General features: G+C 54.6%; 1 protein-coding gene across 1 annotated transcript in view; it reads left to right on the top strand.

Moving 5' to 3' along the window:
* Window positions 1-16,542, top strand: part of SH3BP4 (SH3 domain binding protein 4) — a 32,809-nt gene extending 16,267 nt beyond the window's left edge. The window contains exons 2-6 of the mRNA XM_082285221.1: window positions 3,885-3,966; window positions 5,795-5,973; window positions 7,766-10,128; window positions 15,451-15,639; window positions 15,981-16,542. Of these exons, the coding sequence (XP_082141347.1) occupies window positions 5,856-5,973; window positions 7,766-10,128; window positions 15,451-15,639; window positions 15,981-16,205 (2,895 nt within the window). The 5' untranslated portion in view covers window positions 3,885-3,966; window positions 5,795-5,855 and the 3' untranslated portion in view covers window positions 16,206-16,542. The remainder of the gene's footprint in view (window positions 1-3,884; window positions 3,967-5,794; window positions 5,974-7,765; window positions 10,129-15,450; window positions 15,640-15,980) is intronic.
* The last annotated feature ends 2,754 nt before the right edge of the window (window positions 16,543-19,296 follow it).

Below are 19,296 nucleotides of genomic sequence, written 5' to 3'. Positions count from 1 at the left end.
GCGCGGGGCCAGGCTCCGCTGCCGCCGTGCTGGGTGCAGTCATTCCCACATCACATGGTGGGAATGGGCTCCAAAGCAAACCCCTGGGACGTGAGGGTGCTGCAGGAGGGATGGGAGGTCCCGATACTTCCACAAGTCCCTTCTTGTTTGCTGGGAAAGGGACTGAAGCGCCGTGTGTTGTGCTCCTGGCAGCTCCCGCGAGGCTCGTGCTGGGACGGACGTGTGAGTTCACACCAGGCTGTTCTCTCCGGCACAAAGAGCTGGTGTTTGGTGTTGTCTTAAGGGGTGGTTTATCTTTGCTTGGCTTGGGTGGGTTTTCTTTTTTTTTTTTTTTTTTGGAAGATGAAAGCGTTGGCTTGGCAAGCACAGGCGGTGAAGGAAGAGGAGGAGGAGATAAGAGAGAGGCAACGGGGTCAGGAATCACCGGGATACGCAGCACGGCTGGCGTCAGACTTGGAGAATGCTCGGGCCAGGCTTCTGAGGGGAAGAACTCAACAGCAGCCAGCTCTCCCCCACCCATCCCCTCCAGCATGGAAGAGACCTGGATCACTGGGAGATGAGCTACAAGGTCATCTGAGTCTGTTCCTTGCCACCAGCAGCTTCCAAAGCCACCCCAGCCTTGTAGGGGGCTGCCGAGGACCTGGGTGGGGCTGTGCTGGTGTTGCCAGTTTTGAAGGTGTGCCTGAAGATCTGTCCATACGAGCACGGAGAAAGGAGGGAATTCTCGAGGTAGTGGGATCATCTTCCACTGGGGGGGCGGGAAGCGTGTTGAGCAAGGGCCAGCGTTGTGTTGTGTCGTAGCCATGCGGGAGATCTTGAAGGTGGAGAATTCACGGGGCAAAATCAAGTTCCTAAATCAGATTGTTTGCTAAAATTTGGCAGTTTCGGCCACTTTGGGCCTTTTCTCAGTTTCTTTTGAAGGCCATTGCTGACTGCAGTGTGTTGGTGTCACCAGGCACTCCCTGAGCAGCTCCCTCAGGGCTGGGGTGTCCCTGGGGTTTGGAGGGGCCTTTTCTGCATCTGCTTCCATGGATTTGAGTTACTAGGGTTTTGTGACTGATGAAAGCAACATTCTCAGTACATTCATTGTGTGGGACAAGTGGTGTGGCACAAGAGCACTGTGGCTCTGGGACATGAGTTCCTACCTAGAAAGTGTTTAAATTTGCTCATATCCAAGCAAAGCTGACTGTTTTTAGAAGAAACCTCCGAAAACACTTCCATGGTTGTAGGAGAGCCGGAGGAACTCGACTTTGGGGAACGAAAAAGCAAATTAAAAGCCATAAGCAACGAGTGCCTGGAGTTGATCTTGGCTCTGGCATGGGGAGGGGATGATGAGTGATTGATTGGAAGCTCTTTCCTTTCTTCCCAATTTTCAATTTGTGGCCAGGGGCAGGGTGGGAGATGGTCTTGCACCATGGTCTTGAGAGGCTTTTTATAGATTTTCCAGGAAAAACAAGGTTGTGGGGTGGTAGTCACGGCGGAGTTGACCAGTCTTGTGTCACGGTGGCTCCTGTTCCTTGTGCTTCCCATGGACATGCCGTGATGGGATGGACCCTGCAGCTCCAGGGAGGGCTGGGAAGCATGGGATGGGCAGGGATTGCTCCCTTTGCTGGCAGCAGGTCCGTGGCTGCACCTGGAAGGACCTGGCTCCATCTCCAGCCCTGATGGTGCTTGGTACCTGCCAGCCCTCCTGGGTCTTATCAGCCTGAATTCTTGGCATTCTGGGATTTTCCAGCACTGAGGCTCCTGGAGGGGTTCTCTCCCACCTACACTGGGCTTGTTGGAGAGACATTCCCTTGGCCAGCAGCAGATCCTGCTTCCCGCCCTGGGGCTGCGCACTTTGGGGTGTTCCCGTGGTTTTTATTGCATTTCTTTGCTCCAGGACGTGGGTTTGGTATTTTTCCCAGGATTGCTTTTCCCTGCCAGCCCTGTCCAGCATGGCTAGGTGCCCGTGGTGTGTCTTTGACTGATAGCTCAGTGTCCGGACAGAGGTGTGTCCATCCTCTAATCCCATCAGGATGAGCTTGGAACGGAGCTGGGAGCGCTGGCGAGGACGGGGCTCTGCCTGTGCCAGGAGGTTTTAGGTGGCTCCCCTGAGCTTGCAGTTGGATTTCTGGGATAAGATGCAGCAGACAGTTTGCAGAAGTTATTTTTAACCTTTTCCGTGCCGGGAAATGCTGCAGCTGGGATGCTGAATGCTGTGTTTTCGAGTGCTGTAGGAAAAGTGACCTTTGGGTTTTGTTTTTAGTACGTTTTAATAAGTGGTTTTTTAGTAGATGTGACACTGCCACCCGCCCCAGACCTGCTGGTGGGACCTGAGGGAGCAGCTGGAGCTGGGCCAGGGCAGGGTTAGGATGGATTTTAGGAAAAGGTGGTTTGTCCGGAGGGTGCTGGGCACTGCCCAGGCTCCCCAGGGAATGGGCACGGCCCCGAGGCTGCCAGAGCTCCAGGAGCGTTTGGACAGCGCTGCCAGGGATGCCCAGGCTGGGATTGGTGGGGGGTCTGGGCAGGGCCAGGATTTGGATTCACCTTCCTTGGGGTCCCTCCCAGCTCAGGATATTCCATGACTTCTATAAGAGAAGATCCAGGAGCACTGATTCAAGACCCTGGAGATGCTCCCTGCTGTCTCCTCTCTACCCCTTGAGAAGCAGCCAGGCTCTCCACAGTGTGCTCAGCCCGCACATCCCATCCCCAACCCCTTATCCTTACCCCCAGCTCATGCCAAGTTAAATCGGGGGGCAGCCCCGTCCATCCCAGGAAGCTGTGAGGATGCACCCATGGAAATGTGCTCACCGGGGCCTCCCTAGAGCTTTCTCCAACTCCCAGCAAAGCCTGCTTAGGATTTTGGCCAGAATAATGCAGCCACCGTGGGGCCCTGATGCAGGCAGCCGCTCTCTGTTGGGATGGGGGGAGCAGGCAGCAGGTCCCCCTGGCTCGCAGGCTTGGATTTGACCCTGCAGCATTCCCTTTTCCTAATGGGAGCGGGAGAACCGCTGTGAAAAGCAGGTGTGGATGCCTTTGAGAGGCTGCAGGACGAGCTGCTGGCACTGTCAGGGTGAGCCCTGGTCACCCACTGGTTTCCTTCCCACCCCCTCCTCTCCGCCGTTCATTTCGGATGCTGTTTGTGGCTTTGGGTAAACACGTGGGGCCGGGTTTTTCCCTGGGCTATATTTAACCCCAGGCTAAATTTAAAGCGCTTTCAGAGGAGTTTGCAGACCATTGTCTCAGTGGTTTCTAAACAAATCTTGCCCCTTCCACCCTTTGTTTCCCCCCACGCCGCTCCCATTATCCCTTTTATCCTCACACAGCCTGAATTTGGGGGTTTGCTGGTTATCTCTGCGCTCAGGAACGTTTTGGGTCTGTCCCCAGCTCCAAAACAGGGCTCCCATCCCGAATCCAGCCGTGGGGGGCCTGGATCCCCATCCTTTAAAGTGTGTGTGTGCATCCCTAGATCCAGGAGGGACAGACAGACAGATCCAGGATGCTCCTGCCAGGAGAGGAAATCCCTTTCCATTATCCCTCCTTTGTGTGTAGATTCTTGCTGCCTTTTGAGGCCTCAGGGCTGGATGCAGAGGGGGGTTTTTCCAGCTGTTTCTCCACACAGCCCACGTCTGTCAGAGACCTTTAGCACGAAGCTTCCCATCTCCTTGCATAAATAAAGGAAGGGGGAGCATCCCTGCGAGTTCCAGGCTTGAGGATATGTCAGTGAGAGCTGTCAGGGCTGTAGCTGCCATGATTCATGTAAAATTCATGCCATGCTGGACCAGCAGGCAGGTGTTTCAAAACATATCTGTGGCTTACACTTGGTCTTCTCCTACTTTGTGCAGGGGGGAGTTTTGGGATGCCACAGTGGTTTGATTTTATTTATTTATTTATTTTCCCAGCAGGATCGTGTGCAAGAATTGCCAGAATTGGTGAAAACTTTGCCACTTGAGCTCTTTCTGTGCTGGTGATGCCGTTGTGGAGGTTTGTTTTTTGCCTCTGTGAAGGTGGGGGAGGGGAATTGTCCTCCCAGCCAGGGAAGAAAAAACCCTATAAAAGCTCACAAAGTGTCTGTGGGGTCTCTAGAGGGGAGGCACCGTGTGTTTGGGGTGTTTCCATGCCACCTGGAAAACCTGCAATCCCAAATGGCATTAATGGGAAACACCACAGCGGGGCTTGGAGCTGGGTGAATGGTGCCGGCCGAGGGGAGCATCCATCCTTCCTCCCTTCCTTGCTTCCTGCTGGAGCTTCCCACTGATTTTTCCTTTGTCTTGCCCCCTGGCAGCAGCTCCAGGTCTCCTGTCTTACCTGTCCCAGCCCTGATAAGCTCAGCCTTGACTCAAAGCCCGGTTGCCCTGTGTTTATTCCCTGCCAAGCCCTCTCCCTTTGGATTGCTCCAGGCAGGAGGCTCTCCTGGAAGGGGAAATGTTTGCTCCAGACAAAGTTCTCCCTTCCCTTTTCTGGCTGGAGCCTGGTGCATCCCTTCCAGCCAGCCGCATTCCCGGCATACCAGCCCTGGGGATGGCTTGGGAAGCATTTCAAGCAGGCTGGAGTATCTCCTGCTCAGGCTCTCCCCAGCACATTTCCTCTTGCTGCATTCCAGAAAAGGGCACCAAATCCTTCAGGACTTGCTGTTCCCCCTCACAGTGCCGGAGGAGGCATCAGCTCTGTATTCCCACCTCAGGAATTTGGGTCTGGCTGTTATTTTCTGCTTGATTTCATTTTCCAGCTGAGGGAGAAAAAGAAAAAAGATTGCATGGGAGAGGCAGAAAGGAAGAACAGCGTGAGGAGTGGATGAAAATCCCTTTGTAAAACAAGGGATTCAGACATAACTTCTAATTAAAACTTGGATGTTTAAGACCTGTTGGTGTTTTGCAGCCAGGCTGGAGTTTTGTGGCAGGTCTGAGGGAGCAGGAGGCAGGGGATGGATCCAGAATTTCCAGCATGATCCCGGGTACGCCCGACAGCGTTCCTGCTCCCTGGTGCAAACCTGGCGTAGCAACTCAGGGCTCAGGCTGTGCTCCAGCCATGCCTTCAGCCTTCCCTGCTTGTCCTGGCCCATCTGGCCACTGTCCCAGCTGCAGAGGACACGGGTGACGTCAGGGCAGCTCTTGCCCACGCTTGCATCAGCCGCGACGTTGGTGGTCGGAGTGTCCTGTGGGAACGGGCTCCTTTCCCTCTCGGCTCCGGCACACTGATGCAGCTGCTCTTCCACAGGGGTTCTGGAAGTGTTTTTGCAAGTGCCGCTGGAAAAAAAAGGAGGAAAAACCCCTTTATTTTTATCCTATTCAGTGCAGGAAGGGATGTTGCCCTGCCTGGTTGGCTGGGTGTGGAGAGAGATGCGGGGAGCAAGCGGGAGGAGCCAGGCCCCATCCCAGGAGATCCCAGTGCTGCAGCTGGGAGACAGGGATGACCCATTTGAACATGGAAAAAAGCCCAGTCCCGTGGGTATTCCATGCTCTCACAGCAGCCCAGTGCTCGGTGGTTTCATAATTGTGTGACAGCAACGAGCAAATGCTTGGGAAACAGGGAGAAGGAGCAATTTATGATCCTGGGAGCAGCGTATTCCCAAAAAAACTCTGTAAGGCCAGAGGGCTGCTTCGTATGGGGGTGTGCCCAGCACCATGCAAGACCAGGCTGTCCTTGCCCTCCAAGGACTGGTGGTTCCTGGGAGCATCCAGGTTATATTCCGTGATGGTTTAAGGAGAACAGGAGGACGCTCTCCTGTATCGGCACCACGGGAGCAGCGTGCGGGTGGCATGGGGGAGCCCGGAGCCTTTCTAACACCCTGGCCTTTGTCTCTGTCCCCCAGGCTGGTTCCCCGAGGTGACACTGGGGTCCCCATGGCCATGTAGTGCCTGCCTGGAGCGGAGATGGCAGCGCAGAGGATCCGGGCGGCCAACTCGGGAGGGCTCCCGCGGTGCAAGTCCGAGGGGACGCTCATCGACCTGGGCGAGGGCTTTGCTGAAACCGCGCTCTGCGACGTCAAAGGTGCGTGGGGCTGATCCTTCTCCTCATTTCGGGCCCGTCCTCCCCTCCTGGGAGGGCTCGGTGACACCCACAAGGCGGTGACAAAGGTGTTCCCTCTCCCCAGCGCTGGGATCCTGCAGGTTGCTCCAATAATCCTTTTTTTCTTCCCCACCTTTTATTGCCCCTTTTTTTTTTCCCCTGCTATGTTTTCCTTACCCAGCATAAAAGCCGTGGTCAGGTGGGAGGGGAATTGCTGCTCCTCTGGCAGGAGAGCATCCCAAGGAAAAACTCCAGGTGGAAGCTGGAGCGCACCGAGGGCCTCGAAACAAACAAAACACGCACAAACGCGATTGTTTTTGCAGGTGTAGCACCCGAACATCAAACACTTGCTGCGAAGTGGATGGGTTTTAATGCAGAAATAGGAATGATTCCTCTTCTCCAAGGGGTTTCAGCACATCCCTGTTAACCCTCCGCATGCCCAGCTGGAGGGACACAGGAGCAGCCACTTGCCTGTCTGATCTGACACCAAAAATGCTCCGTCCTGCAGGATGACCAAGTTAACAGTGGCTTCCAACCTGCCAGGCTGCCCAAATAATTCCAATTTGGAGGTTCTGTGTAGTTTTCCACTGGATAAATGTCCTCACGCCTTTGCCTGCTGGCGGATGAGTCGTTCAGGATGTGTACAAAACTCTTCTCCTCTGAACATTTGATCCCCAGGCTATATTTAAAGGCTTCTCTTTGCTCAGCTGTATCTTTCCTCGCCTTGTTATTTCCATGGTGAGAAGTAGTGGCTGCAGGGATGTGCAGTCTGAGCTCCCATCCCTTTGTCTCTGGGATTTTAAGGGCTTCCTGTGTTTTCTAAACTCCCTTTTCCTCCCAGAGAGCTCTCAAGCCCGTTGAAGCAGGTGCTGTCCCAGTTCCCTTGCAGCTCCCTGTTGGTGAAAATCCAGCTTTCCTTGTTTTCTTCAGTCTGCCGAGGGAGACAGCACACAATTAACCATTGATGGAACGTCAGCTGCAGCTCGGCTTTGGTGCTTTTTACAGAAACACATCCTGAAAATGAGAGCAAAGCCAATAAATAGGGTGACAGTGTAGGCTAAACCCTGCCTGGATGCAAACTGGGGTCCCCTGGCAAAACAACTTTCTGCTGGCACTGCTGCAAGGGAGGTTGGAGATGCTGCCAGGACCACGGCAGCACTGTGGGAGGGAGGTGCTGGGATTCTTTGGGGGTTCAAACTGGGTGACCTTTAGAAACACAGAATGGTTTGATTTGGGAGTGACCTGAAAGCAGGGACACGTTCCACTATCCCAGGTTGCTCCAAGCCCCATCCAACCTGGCCTGGAACACTTCCAGGGATCCAGGGGCAGCCACAGCTTCTCTGGCCGTGTTTGACCTGGGCAGGAGAGGGGTTACAGCAGAGCAAGAGGGCTTGTCACCTGTAGGAAGAGTTATCTTGGGTTTGGATGAACCCTTTAAGGAAGAAAGGTGTGAATGTAGCAGAAATGGTGGAGCTTTCTTGAAAACCTTCTTCCTTGAGAGGTTGCCCAGGGAATTAGTGGACCTGGAAGTGTCCAGAAAACACAGAGATGTGGCACTTGGGGACATGGCTTAGTGGTGGACGTGTCAGTGCTGGGTTAATGGTTGGACTCGATGATGTCAGAGGGCTTTCCCAGCTTTAGTGATTCAGTGATTCCAAAACTTACCTTCATCACTTAAAACAGTGTGGAATAGTGACCAGGAATAAATGATTGCAAATCTGTGGTGACTCTGCTGTGCGTCTCTCACAGTGCTGTCTCCTCCTTGCCTCTGCAGTGCCTTCTCCCAGTGCCTTGCTGGTGAACAATCCCACGTCCTTCGGGAACGCGAAGGAAGTCGTAGCAATCAAGGATTACTGTCCCACGAATTTCACCACCTTGAAGTTCTCCAAGGGGGACCACCTGTACGTGCTGGACACGTCGGGAGGGGAGTGGTGGTACGCCCACAACACCACGGAGATGGGATACATCCCGTCCTCCTACGTGCAGCCCGTCAACTACCGCAACTCCTCGCTCACGGACAGCGGCATGATCGACAATCTGCTGGAGAGCCCCGACGAGGGCGTCAAGGAGCTGGACCTGCTCGGGGAGTGGGCTGATGTGAAGAGGAACTCTGCCAAATCCTACCAGAACAACCCCTTCCTGAACGGAGTGCAGACCAACCCGTTCCTGAATGGGAACTTGCAAGCAGCGCCCGGCTCGGATAAAGAATCCGACTCCAGCGTCGCCGTGGATTTGTTGCTCTTCGACACGGGGGCTCCCACGTCGGCTCTTCCCAGCTCGGCCGCCAACAGCAGCCTGGGGAACCTTTTTGATGAGTTTCCCTCCACGAACAGGCTGGATGTGGAACAGCCCGTGAGAAGGGACAACCCCTTCTTCCGAAGTAAGCGCTCCTACAGCTTGTCCGAGCTGTCCGTCCTCCAGGCCAAGTCGGACGCGCCGGCATCGTCGGGTTTCTTCAGCAGTTTGAAGTCTCCCACCCCTGAGCAGTTCCAGAGCCGGGAGGATTTTAGGACAGCGTGGCTGAACCACAGGAAGCTGGCTCGGTCTTGCCACGACTTGGATTTGCTTGGCCAAAATCCTGGCTGGGGTCAGACGCAGCCGGTGGAGACCAACATTGTGTGCAAGCTGGACAGCTCTGGTGGGGCCGTCCAGCTGCCGGACACCAACATCAGCATCCATGTGCCCGAGGGCCACGTGTGTCCCGGGGAGACGCAGCAGATCTCCATGAAGGCCATGCTGGACCCGCCGCTGGAGCTGAACAGCGACAAGTGCAGCACCATCAGCCCCGTCCTGCAGATCAAACTCAGCAACATGGAGGTGAAGACCTTCATCATCCTGGAGATGAAGGTGTCGGCGGAGGTCAAGAACGACATCATGAGCAAGAGCCTGGTGGGGCTGCAGTGCCTGCGCAGTGACATGAAGGAGGGGCCCTACACGCCGATGCAGCTGAGCTATTCCTACGGGGACACCATCCAGGTGCAGCTGGAGAACCTGGAGCCCTGCATGTACATCGCGGCCGTGGCGCAGGGCCAGAACATCCTCTACCCCTACACCGTGTGGGATTACATCAGCAAGAAGATCACGGTGGGCGTCTACGGCCCCAAGCACATCCACCCTTCCTTCAAGACTGTGGTGGCCATGTTCGGCCACGAGTGCGCGCCCAAGACCCTGCTGGTCAACGAGGTCACCAGGCAGTCCCACAGCCCGGCTCCCGTCGCCCTCCAGCTCTGGGGGAAGCACCAGTTTGCCCTGTCCCGGCCCCAGGACCTCAAGCTCTGCATGTTCTCCAACATGACCAACTACGAGGTGAAGGCCAGCGAGCAAGCCAAGATCGTCAGGGGCTTCCAGATGAAGCTGGGCAAGGTCAGCCGCCTCATCTTCCCAATCGCGTCCCACGACCCCAACGAGCTCTCGGACTTCACGCTGAGGATACAAGTCAAGGATGACCAGGATGCCATTCTGACCCAGTTCTGTGTCCAGACACCGCAGCCGCCTCCGAAAAGTGCCATCAAACCGACGGGGCAGAGGCGGTTCCTCAAGAAGAACGAGGTGGGGAAGATCATCCTCTCCCCTCTGGCTGCCACCACCAAGTATCCGGTTTTTCAGGACCGGCCGGTGCTGAGCCTGAAGTACGGGAAGCTGCTGAAGACGGTGGTGAGGCAGAGCAAGAACCACTATTTGCTGGAGTACAAGAAGGGAGACGTCATAGCCCTCCTCAGTGAGGAGAAGATCAGGTTGAAAGGCCAGCTGTGGACCAAGGAGTGGTACATTGGCTACTATCAGGGGAAAATCGGCCTCGTGCACACCAAAAACGTGCTGGTGGTCGGGAAGGTCAAACCCAGCTACTTCTCCGGGCCGGATCTCACCACCAGCCTGCTGCTGGAGCAGATCCTGAGGCCCTGCAAGTTCCTGACCTACATCTACGCCTCGGTGAGGACTCTGCTGATGGAGAATCTCAGCAGCTGGCGCTCTTTCGCCGACGCCCTGGGCTACCTGAACTTGCCGCTCACGTTTTTCTGCCGGGCGGAGCTGGACAGCGAGCCCGAGCGAGTGGCCTCCGTCCTGGAGAAGCTGAAGGAAGACTGTAACAGCATGGAGAACAAGGAGAGGAAATCCTTCCAGAAGGAGCTGATGACGGTGAGTCTGAGGCCTGGTGAAAGGGGGGCTCCGTTCCTGGCTCTGCAGAGGGATCAGGCTGAACGGGAGTTGCAGGTTTCTGAATTTGGTCTGTAGAGAGTGAAGTCCATCTTTCAGGTCTTTTGAACACTGCTGGGCGCTGCCAGGTGGGAGTCCAGCCCTGGGGTCAGTGGGGGCTTTAGGGGGATCACGGCAGTAATGAGGGAGGCGCTGAGGCACTCGGAATTCCGCAGTCACGCAATGGTTTGGGTTGAAAGAAACCTCAAAGCCCATCCTGTCCCACCCTGTGCCATGGGCAGGCACAACTTCCACTAGCCCAGGCTGCTCCAAGCCCTGTCCAGCCTGGCCTGGAACACTGCCAGGGATGGGGATTCTTTTTTTTCTGAGTGGCAGCTAAACCAAGGACACCTCTGAGCTGGGACGTTTTATACACTGCAAACGGAAATGGGTGGCTTGCTCCTTGTCCTGAAAGGAATTTGGGAGAGCACTGCCTGCCGGTACTTCTAGGATGCCATTAGCAAGTCAATCCCATACGAAACATCATCTCCGTGATCGTTTCTAGCATTTCACAGGAAGCGAGCCAAAGAAAACACAGGGCAAAAGGTCTGGAAGAGATTTGCAGCTCTCTCCTGTTCCCTGCCCTCCCACAGGAGCAGGATAACTGAGTTAGGGGGAACAGCGTGGTTTAAAATGGCAATTGGATTAAGGAATAGCTTGGCAAAATGAAATTATGGCAAAGGGGACTGGAGCTGAACGAAGGAGTTCAGTTCCCACACTCCTATTAGGGAGAAGGGGAAATGTAAGGACTGAGTAGAAGGTGTCAGGAAGAGTATGGAATCCGTTGTTATTTATGGAAGTGTTGTCCGAAGAGTTCCCTGTGCCCAGGCACCACTTTGGGGCCTGGGGGGCCATGGTTTAGCTTTGCCTTTCAGCTTTCAGGTCGTGCCACCAACGCTGCTTCTGTTGCAGGGTTCTCCTGGCCATCAGTGACCCCTTTCCTCATCCAGGAGTGGAAAATCCGCCCTTTGCCCCCCGAGGGAGGGTTTGCCCCTTCAGTCATCAGGCTCAGTGAACGTTGGGATGAAATCCATGCTGCTCTTGCTGCATCTTTCCGGGAGCTTTGCGCTGTTTGCTTTCCCTGTTTGCCAACCCCGTAGGTGTTGCTTTTATCTATTCCCATTGTTTTCAGGGATCCCAGGCGGTCTGTAGGTCATGGAGAACCCTCAGTGGGGAGACAAAGGGAAAGATAAGGCTCAAGGAGCTGCAGGAAAACATCCTGCTCCCCTGTGGCTGCCTGGAGAGCAGAGTCCCAGGGCAGGTTTTATTCTCCTTGTCTCTCTAATCCTGCTCTCTGGGAGGCTGAGCCCGTGGATAAAGGATGAGCTCCCTTCTTGTTGGAACACGATGCCGCTTCCAAACCCCTCGCTGCCGTCAAATCCTCCTTAGCCTATGGAGAAATTAGATTGAGCCTGTTGAAAGAAGGAAATAATGATGTTTCAGGGCATGGCAATGGAGCAGTAATGGGTTTTATTGTGTTTAAATCTGATTTTATTTGTAACAAATGGACTGGCTTTCTGGCAAGGGGAACCAGGTGCACTAAGCTCCAGTGTGACCATTTCATCTGAAAATTGGTTGTCTCCCCTCAGAAGCGCTGGGAAGGGAGAAGCAGAAGCAGGTTTATCAGAGTTCAGCGTCGAGCACACAAAATGCCAGTGGCAGAGTCGTGCACCAGCAGCCAAGCAAGGCAAAGCCTGGCCATGATGACTGGTTAATCAGTAATCTGCCTCTAATTACTATTTTTCTAATCAGGCACTAGCATTGGAGTGTGACGGTAACTCGGGGAGGGGATGTGGCTCAGGAATTACTCAGCACAGCAGAGAGGGAGGGAAAGCTCTCCCTCCCTCCTCTCTGCCGGTCAGAGGCAGGCAGCACATGGATAAAAAAGTAAAAAAACTGGGTGTGGATTCGAGCAGATTTCGTTGCCCCTGGTGCCTGGCCCGTGGGGATAGACGTGCCCTGAGACACAGCATTTCTCCCTCTCTGGCTGTTAGAGACACTTTGGTTTGTCATCCCTCCAACACACACTGCTGTTGGGAAAAGCACGGCTCTGCTGGGAATGCTCCTGGCACGGCAGCAGGGAGCCGTGCAAAGGAAACTCTGAGCTTGTTCTTCTCCAGGCTGCTTGTAAAGGTCACACACGAGATGAGGTTGGGAGGGTGGTTTTTTTTTTTTCCCCTCCCATTGTTTTGTTTGCTCTGACTCCCGGTATCCAGGTATCCATGTGCTGTCTGTCTCCTGCCAAGAGTTTTTCCTTGTCCCTGGTGTGTGCAGGCCTCAAAGAGCTGCTGGGGGGCTGGAGCTGTCCTTAAGTCCTGCAGGTCAGGGTGTTCATGGCTTTGGGTTGGAAGGGACCTTAAAGCTCATCCCATTCCACCCCTGCCACGGGCAGGGACACCTCCCACTGTCCCAGGCTGCTCCAAGCCCCAATGTCCAGCCTGGCCTGGGACACTTCCAGGGATCCAGGGGCAGCCCCAGCTTCTCTGGGCACCCTGTGCCAGGCCTGCCCACCGTCAGCATGCTGAGATCCAGCTGGGCGTCATGTCCAAGGAAAATACCCCATGGAGCCAGTATGAGGCAAAAAAAAAAAAAAAAATATCAGTATTTAAGGCTGACAGTGTGTATTTTAAATGTGTGAGATGATTTTGGAGGTGGTGACAGACAAAAAACGAGTGGAAGAGACGTTTGATGCCTAAACAAGGGTTGTTTTGGGGAACACTTGTACAGAGGCAACTTTTTTGGGTCAAAACCTGACCTATATCCCAAAGAGGAGGATGAGACAGGAGCCTGTGCACGAGGATCCTCTCACCCTGTGGGTCTCACGGTCTCCTTGGGCCTTTATCCCATGTTTATATGTTTGAGGAAGTCCCAGGTGGGAGCTGTTTTCCTCCACTAGCTGCTTTCCTTCTTTAGGAAATGGGATTCTGCATTTCAAAGCTGGGATGTAAATTCAGCCTCCCCTGGATGCCTTTTAAGTGGAGGTGTTTCTGCTTTGAACCGGGATTTGAATATCAAACACCCTCTCTGCTCTTTGCTGGGCTGGCGGAGCCGGTTCCCAGCTGCTGCCAGGGGAGTAAATAATAAATAATGAATATTTTGGAGGGCTCTGGCAAAGCACAGCCCAGGTCACACCTGGGTGCCGAGGGATGGAGACGCAGTGGGTGCACCCAGCTATCCCGGGAGGCTTGTCCAGGGCGAGGGAGGAGGATGGAAAAAATTGGGCCATAATCCCACTGGAGGATTAAGTCTGCCGAGCTAATCCCAGTGTGTCGCCGTTCCCAGTAATATTCCCCCTCTGGCTGCCACCTCGGTGTCTGGGATGCCTCGCACCCCTTCCCCACGTGGCTCTGGTGCTGTCCCTGTCTCCTGTCACCTCTGCCCGTGTGCTTGGAGCTGCCAGGGCACAGCCCGTGGTGCCGTGGCCAGCAGTAGGTTTGGGAGCTAACGCGCGGCGCTCCAGGCCGATCTGTCTCTCCCGGACTCCTTGTTTTGGATGATTTTGCAGCTCTTGCTGAGGTGGCCTCCCGGCTGCTTTCCTTTGCTGCTGCTTTGTTGTTCACCTGGAGCAGCAGGAGGAGCAGGAGAATCCATCTCCTGCAGCTCCATCCCTCTTAACCCTGCAGCGCTCCCGGCTCTGGGAGGCCTCTTCCGCTGCCTCTGACTTCGGGCGGGGGGTGAGAGCAGCTCCTTCAGCCTGCTTTCCTAAATGCCAGGTTCTGCCCGGGATTGGGATCCAGCTGCCTGGAAAGGCGGGTTTGGGGATGTTCAGTCTGCCCCCTTCCTTAGGACCCTCCAGATCCTTCCCCTGCAGAGAGGGCGGTGGATCCAGAGAGGGTGGTGGATCCGTGCGGCTCTAGCAGAGGAGGCGGTTCTGGCACAGGTGTGTGACATCTAAATGCTTCCTCCTGTCTTCTGCACCACCAAATGAGGGCTCTTTCCCATGGATTTTCCTTGCTTGTTTAACGAGGGGGTTTATGGCCGCCCTGGCTCCCACAGGAAGCCGGTGTCAGCACTTTGGAGGAGCAGCCACGTGCTGGGCTGCAGCTGTGATTAGAACCCAGCTCAGCTCTAAGCTGGGAGCAGATAAGGGGGAAAAGCCACGGTGCTTTTGCTTTGCAAATCACTGGAGTGGTTTCAGATGTTCCCATCTTCCCTCCCCCAAGTGAAACCTCCACTGGGAGGATTTAACCTTTCTTTGCCCCACAGCCAGACCTGGATTTGCCTGGCCCCCTGTGTTGGGAGAGGGTGTCAGGGCCCACGGAGGCAGAAAGGTGGGTTCTGGCCACATTTCTGGGAGAACCATCCCCATGCTGCTGTGAAGGAGCTGGTGGGGTCTGTTTGCTTGATTTCCATGTTTAATAACATCAAACCACTTCCTGAGGCTCAGGGTGGGATTTGCCCAAGGACTGGGGTTGATGCTGCTGGGACTCTTGTGATCCAGAGGCTCTGGCAAAGGCTGGGGGAGCCCTGGGGAATGAGGTGACGATCCTGGCAGTCAGATCCCATCCTCTGAGACTGAACACTGCCATTAAACCCTTCCTTTCCTAGGCTGCACTGGGGGGTTTTCCCTTACTGCAGCTTCATCCCACCGTGAGGGGATTTTAATGGGATTTGACACTTCAAGGCAGGAGCTAACCGTACTCCATCCTTTTTTTCCTGGCTAAGTCACTCCTACCTCGAAAACCCGGACTGATGCAGTTGCTCTTTCCACTTCAAAACCATTTGTGGAAAATCTTGGCTTTTAGGACAATAAATGATGCAGGAGGAGGAGAGGAGGAAGAACATCCCGAGCTGAGTAATGCTTGTACTGTCGGAGTCTTCACCTGGGTCTCACCCCAGCCCATCCCCTCACAGGGCTGATGTCCAGGTGCCATCCCAAAATGTCCTGGTTGTGCCTTGCCCACTGCTCTGCAGGATAGTGCAGCTCTGGGATGGAGTCTGGATTAGTTCCCTTGATTAAAAGCATCTGTTGTCCTCAGCCCCCAGGATGCTTTAAACTGCTTAAGGTGGGGCCTGGACATCCCAGGAGGGGTTGCCTGGAGAATGAGGCTGCCTTGGCCAGCCCGGCTGCAAAGCCCATCCCCAAGGGGTCGAGTACTTTGTCCAATTAATGGGATTACTCTCCTGCCCAGGCCTGCTGGCCTGATTTCCCCAGCTGTTGCTAGCAAGGAGGCAGGAGGAGTTTTGGGATGCTCCTGGAGGGAATTCCCCTGCCACGCACCCCCGGCCTTGACTCCCTGCTCGCTTTCCCCCCCTGTCCTCCAGGCCCTGCTGAAGATGGACTGCCAGGGGCTGGTGGTTCGGCTGATCCAGGACTTTGTGCTGCTGACCACGGCCGTGGAGGTGGCCCAGCGCTGGCGGGAGCTGGCCGAGAAGCTGGCCAAGGTGTCCAAGCAGCAGATGGACGCCTACGAGGCCCCGCACCGCGACAAGACGGGCACGGTGGACAGCGAGGTGAGAGTGAGCCTCCACGGGCCCTCTGTGGAGATCTGGGCCTCCACAGGCCCTCTGTGGAGATCTGGGGCCCTGTGGGTTGCATATCTTGGAATTCTTTTGGCTGGAAAAGACCTTCAAGGTGTTGGAGCTCACCCAGCGCTGCCAAGCCCCACCAGTGTGGGCCCAGCGCTCTTAAAGCTTTCCAACCAAATGATTCCATGTTTCTCTGGAGATTCCTCCAGAGCACACTCTTCTTGGAGGACCAGAGGGATCTGGGGGGGTGTTCTCCTGGGAAGGTGCTTGCTCTGGGCTGCTGGCTGAGCTCTGATCCCCTCCCACCTGTCCCCCCTCTGCCCCAGGCCATGTGGAAGCCGGCGTACGACTTCCTGCTCACGTGGAGCAGCCAGATGGGGGACAGCTACCGGGACGTCATCCAGGAGCTGCACACGGGGCTGGACAAGATGAAGAACCCCATCACCAAGCGCTGGAAGCACCTCACGGGCACCCTGATCCTCGTCAACTCCTTGGACATGCTGCGGGCAGCTGCCTTCAGCCCCCAGGACCACGAGGATTTTGCCATCTAGCCCGCGTTTGTCCACTTCTCCCTGGCTGGGAAGTTTGTCCTGTGCTTTTCCCCCCCCTCTCCTCTTTCTTGAGCTGACTTTAAAGAGAAGGAGGTTGCTCTGCGTGGGTTGGAAGAGGCCAAAGTTTGCAAGTTCTCCACCAGGGCTGGAAGGCAGCAGGAGACATCCCACCTCGATGGGAATTCATCGGGAAGGGGACAGCTTTTCATCCAGTTAAACTCTTTCTTACTGAAGAAACCCCAGACTTTCAAGAGGGCAGGCAGAAGGGGTGGGGAGGGGGTCCCAAAAGAGATCAAGTGGTTTTTTAGGCATTTACAAATAAAAGTCTAATTTTTGTAACGAGCAGTAAAAGTTGTAACGGCTTTGGGGGAGGGGCGGGTGAAGCTGTGGCTGGTTTTAGGTCGTAGAAACTGCTTTTAAATGATGGGGTTTGAGACAAATACGGGTCCTGTAAACACATATCTTAAGAGGAAGCACAGGAAATGCCCTTTCCCCCTACCACGGGCAGGATCTTGGCTACCAGATGTGACTGAAGCACCGTAAGAACTTGGGGTGTCCCCAAATTTGGGGTGTGCTCAGCCTAAGCAGCACCTTGCACCAAAAAATACTTTTTAAAAAAATTGTTTTATTTTATTCACAGGCCCTGTGACCCTTTGCATTGTTTTTGGGGTTGTTTTCCTGTCTCTGCAGACGTGGATTTTCTCGTTTGTGGGCAGGGAGATGCTCGTTGCCTGTTCCTGTTTCTTTAACCAGGAGGAACTTCATCCCCCCCTGGATGTGGTGCAGGACAGCTCTGGAAGAAGCTGGAGGTTTGGGGCTTGCCAGAGACCTCAGGAGATGGATCAGGAGGACGATGAGAGGGAATTGTTGCCATCCACAGAATCCCTCTACAGGCCAAAAAAAAAAAAAAAAAAAAAGGAAGAAGAGGGAAAAGAGAGAATCTTCCTCCTAGTTTGAAATCCGAGCTCATTGGGGATGTTCCAGGTGCTCTTTGCCATTGATTTCTAATTCTTCAGGGCTCCCCAAATCCAGTTTAACCTGTCAATAATCTTTGCTATAAACCTGCTGCCAACAGCCTCAATATTTGTGGCACCCTGTGCCAGTATGTTTTTCCTCCCCCCGTTCCTTTTAAATCTGAGTTTTTGGAACGACTTCCTTTCCTCCTTCTGCTCCCCAGCGTTCAGGTATTTCACCTGGGAAGGGAATATTTTTGCACAGAAAGGTTATTTTAAGTGCAGAGGCTCTTTGTAGTGAGAATGTGTAAGGGTTGTTAAGGGATGGGTTTGGTTTTTTTTTCAGGTTAATTAAAAAAATAATGGAAGGGAAAAAAAATGGAAGAAAGAGTAGGAAAGGCATCCTGTGGAGGGAATGGTGTATTTCCTTCTTCCCAAATTTCCATCCCCAGAAGTGATTGCTCTCCATGGACCCCACAACAGCACCTTCAATTTCTCCTCGGGGCTTTCCTGTGCAACTCCCCGTAGCACAGAGGGTCTGTGAGCACCCAGCCCCTTTCCCTCTCCCTGAGGCACCCCAGGAGCCCATTTTTCCATGCAGGAGCTGAAATCCCTGCTGCAGTGAGGGTGACCTCCACGTGCAGGCAGCAGGATGCCTTTTCCCTGGGCTTTTACCTGAACCTGGGCTCTCCCCCTTTGCCTGGCAGGCTCCAGAGCTCTGCAGAAGGCTGTGCTGGGAGAGTGGCAGCAGCAGTGAGGGCAGGAGTCGGAGCCTCCCGTGAGCCGTGAATAATCCCAGCTTTTTTTTTTAACCCCCCTGCTCTCCCTTGGTTTTTCTGTCTCCCTCAGGTACTCTGAATACCCACCCTGGCATTCCAGCAGCTGCCCCAGACCCCCTGGGCTCGGCTCCTCAGCACCCTGTGCCCTCCCCAGCCCCCTGGGACCACGGCCAGCACCACACGGGGTGAGGCTGTGGTAATTTGGTCCCAAATCCAGTCCTTCCTCCCGTGCTGGGACTGGGAATGTGTCCCCCAGATGCCTTCTGGACTAAATGTCAAGGCCTTCTCCTAAAAATCTGTCTGGGCCTCTGCGTTGCCACCCTTGTGCAGGAACTGGGTTTTGTTCTTATTGGGAACGGGCCTTTTTTTAAAGAAAAAGGAGTGTTTCAGGGGAAAACCCCAAAAAGTCCAAGTAAAGCTGTTACTCTCCAGTGCTCCCGGTTAGATCTCATCTGTGTTGTCTCTTCATCCCCAAAGCACCTTGGATAAGTGGGATTCATTTAGTGGGGTTTCCACTGTGCCAGCACCCGGAGCCAGTGGTCCTCAATCCCATTTCCTCCCCTCAGCCTTCCCATCCCACTTTCTCCAGGGAGAAGTGGCTGGGAACAGTCTCGCTGCCCAGACTGCTGCTTAGGCTCAAGCTGCAGCTAAGGGACTTCCTGAAGGTGGGGTTGCAGGGTTTGTTTTGGCACGGGGGAGTTTCCCTGGTTGTTTTCTGGCCGGAGAAAACATCCCTGCGTTTAGCCAAGGCCGTTGTGGTGCTTCCAGTCCCAGTGGAGGTCAGATGCCAAGCCAGGAAAAGGAAATATTCAGGTGTCTGGCTGTGGCTTCAGGGCTCTCAAGGGTGGAGGAGTGACAGGATGGATCTGTGATCCCAGATGAGGCTCCCTGGAGCTTTCTCTGAATTATTCCTGAATTATTTGCACAGAAGTCTGGTTTTCCCTGGGGTTCTCAGCCCTGGCCAGCCCCAGCTCTGTGGGATGGACACAGGTGATGCCCCACCATGGACACCCTGCCTTGTGCCTCCTTTCCCTGCTCTGGGAAATAGGGACACCAGCCAGATGATTTGGGGAGTTCCCCCTTGCCTAGCTCCCTGGAATATTTCAAGGAAAGGATTTGGCTTTTTATTCCTCAGGGAGCCAAGCGCTTCAGCACGGGTCACCCTGCAAGTGCATCCTCACAGCATTTTCTCCTCTGCTTCAGCCCTCACAAGTGAGGGATCATCTTCCATGGGCTCATCCAGCGCCAAAAGGGTCAGGGAGAGGTGTCAGGAGGGGAAGGGAAAGGAAAGTGACCCCTGGGTTATCGGGGTCTCCACACAAAGCGTGGCTTGCAGGGAGATCTGGAGCCTGGGATGAA

Source organism: Coloeus monedula (assembly GCF_965178545.1).
Source record: "Coloeus monedula genome assembly, chromosome: 7".
Classification (NCBI taxonomy): domain Eukaryota; kingdom Metazoa; phylum Chordata; class Aves; order Passeriformes; family Corvidae; genus Coloeus; species Coloeus monedula.
This window is presented reverse-complemented; position numbering and strand designations above follow the sequence as displayed.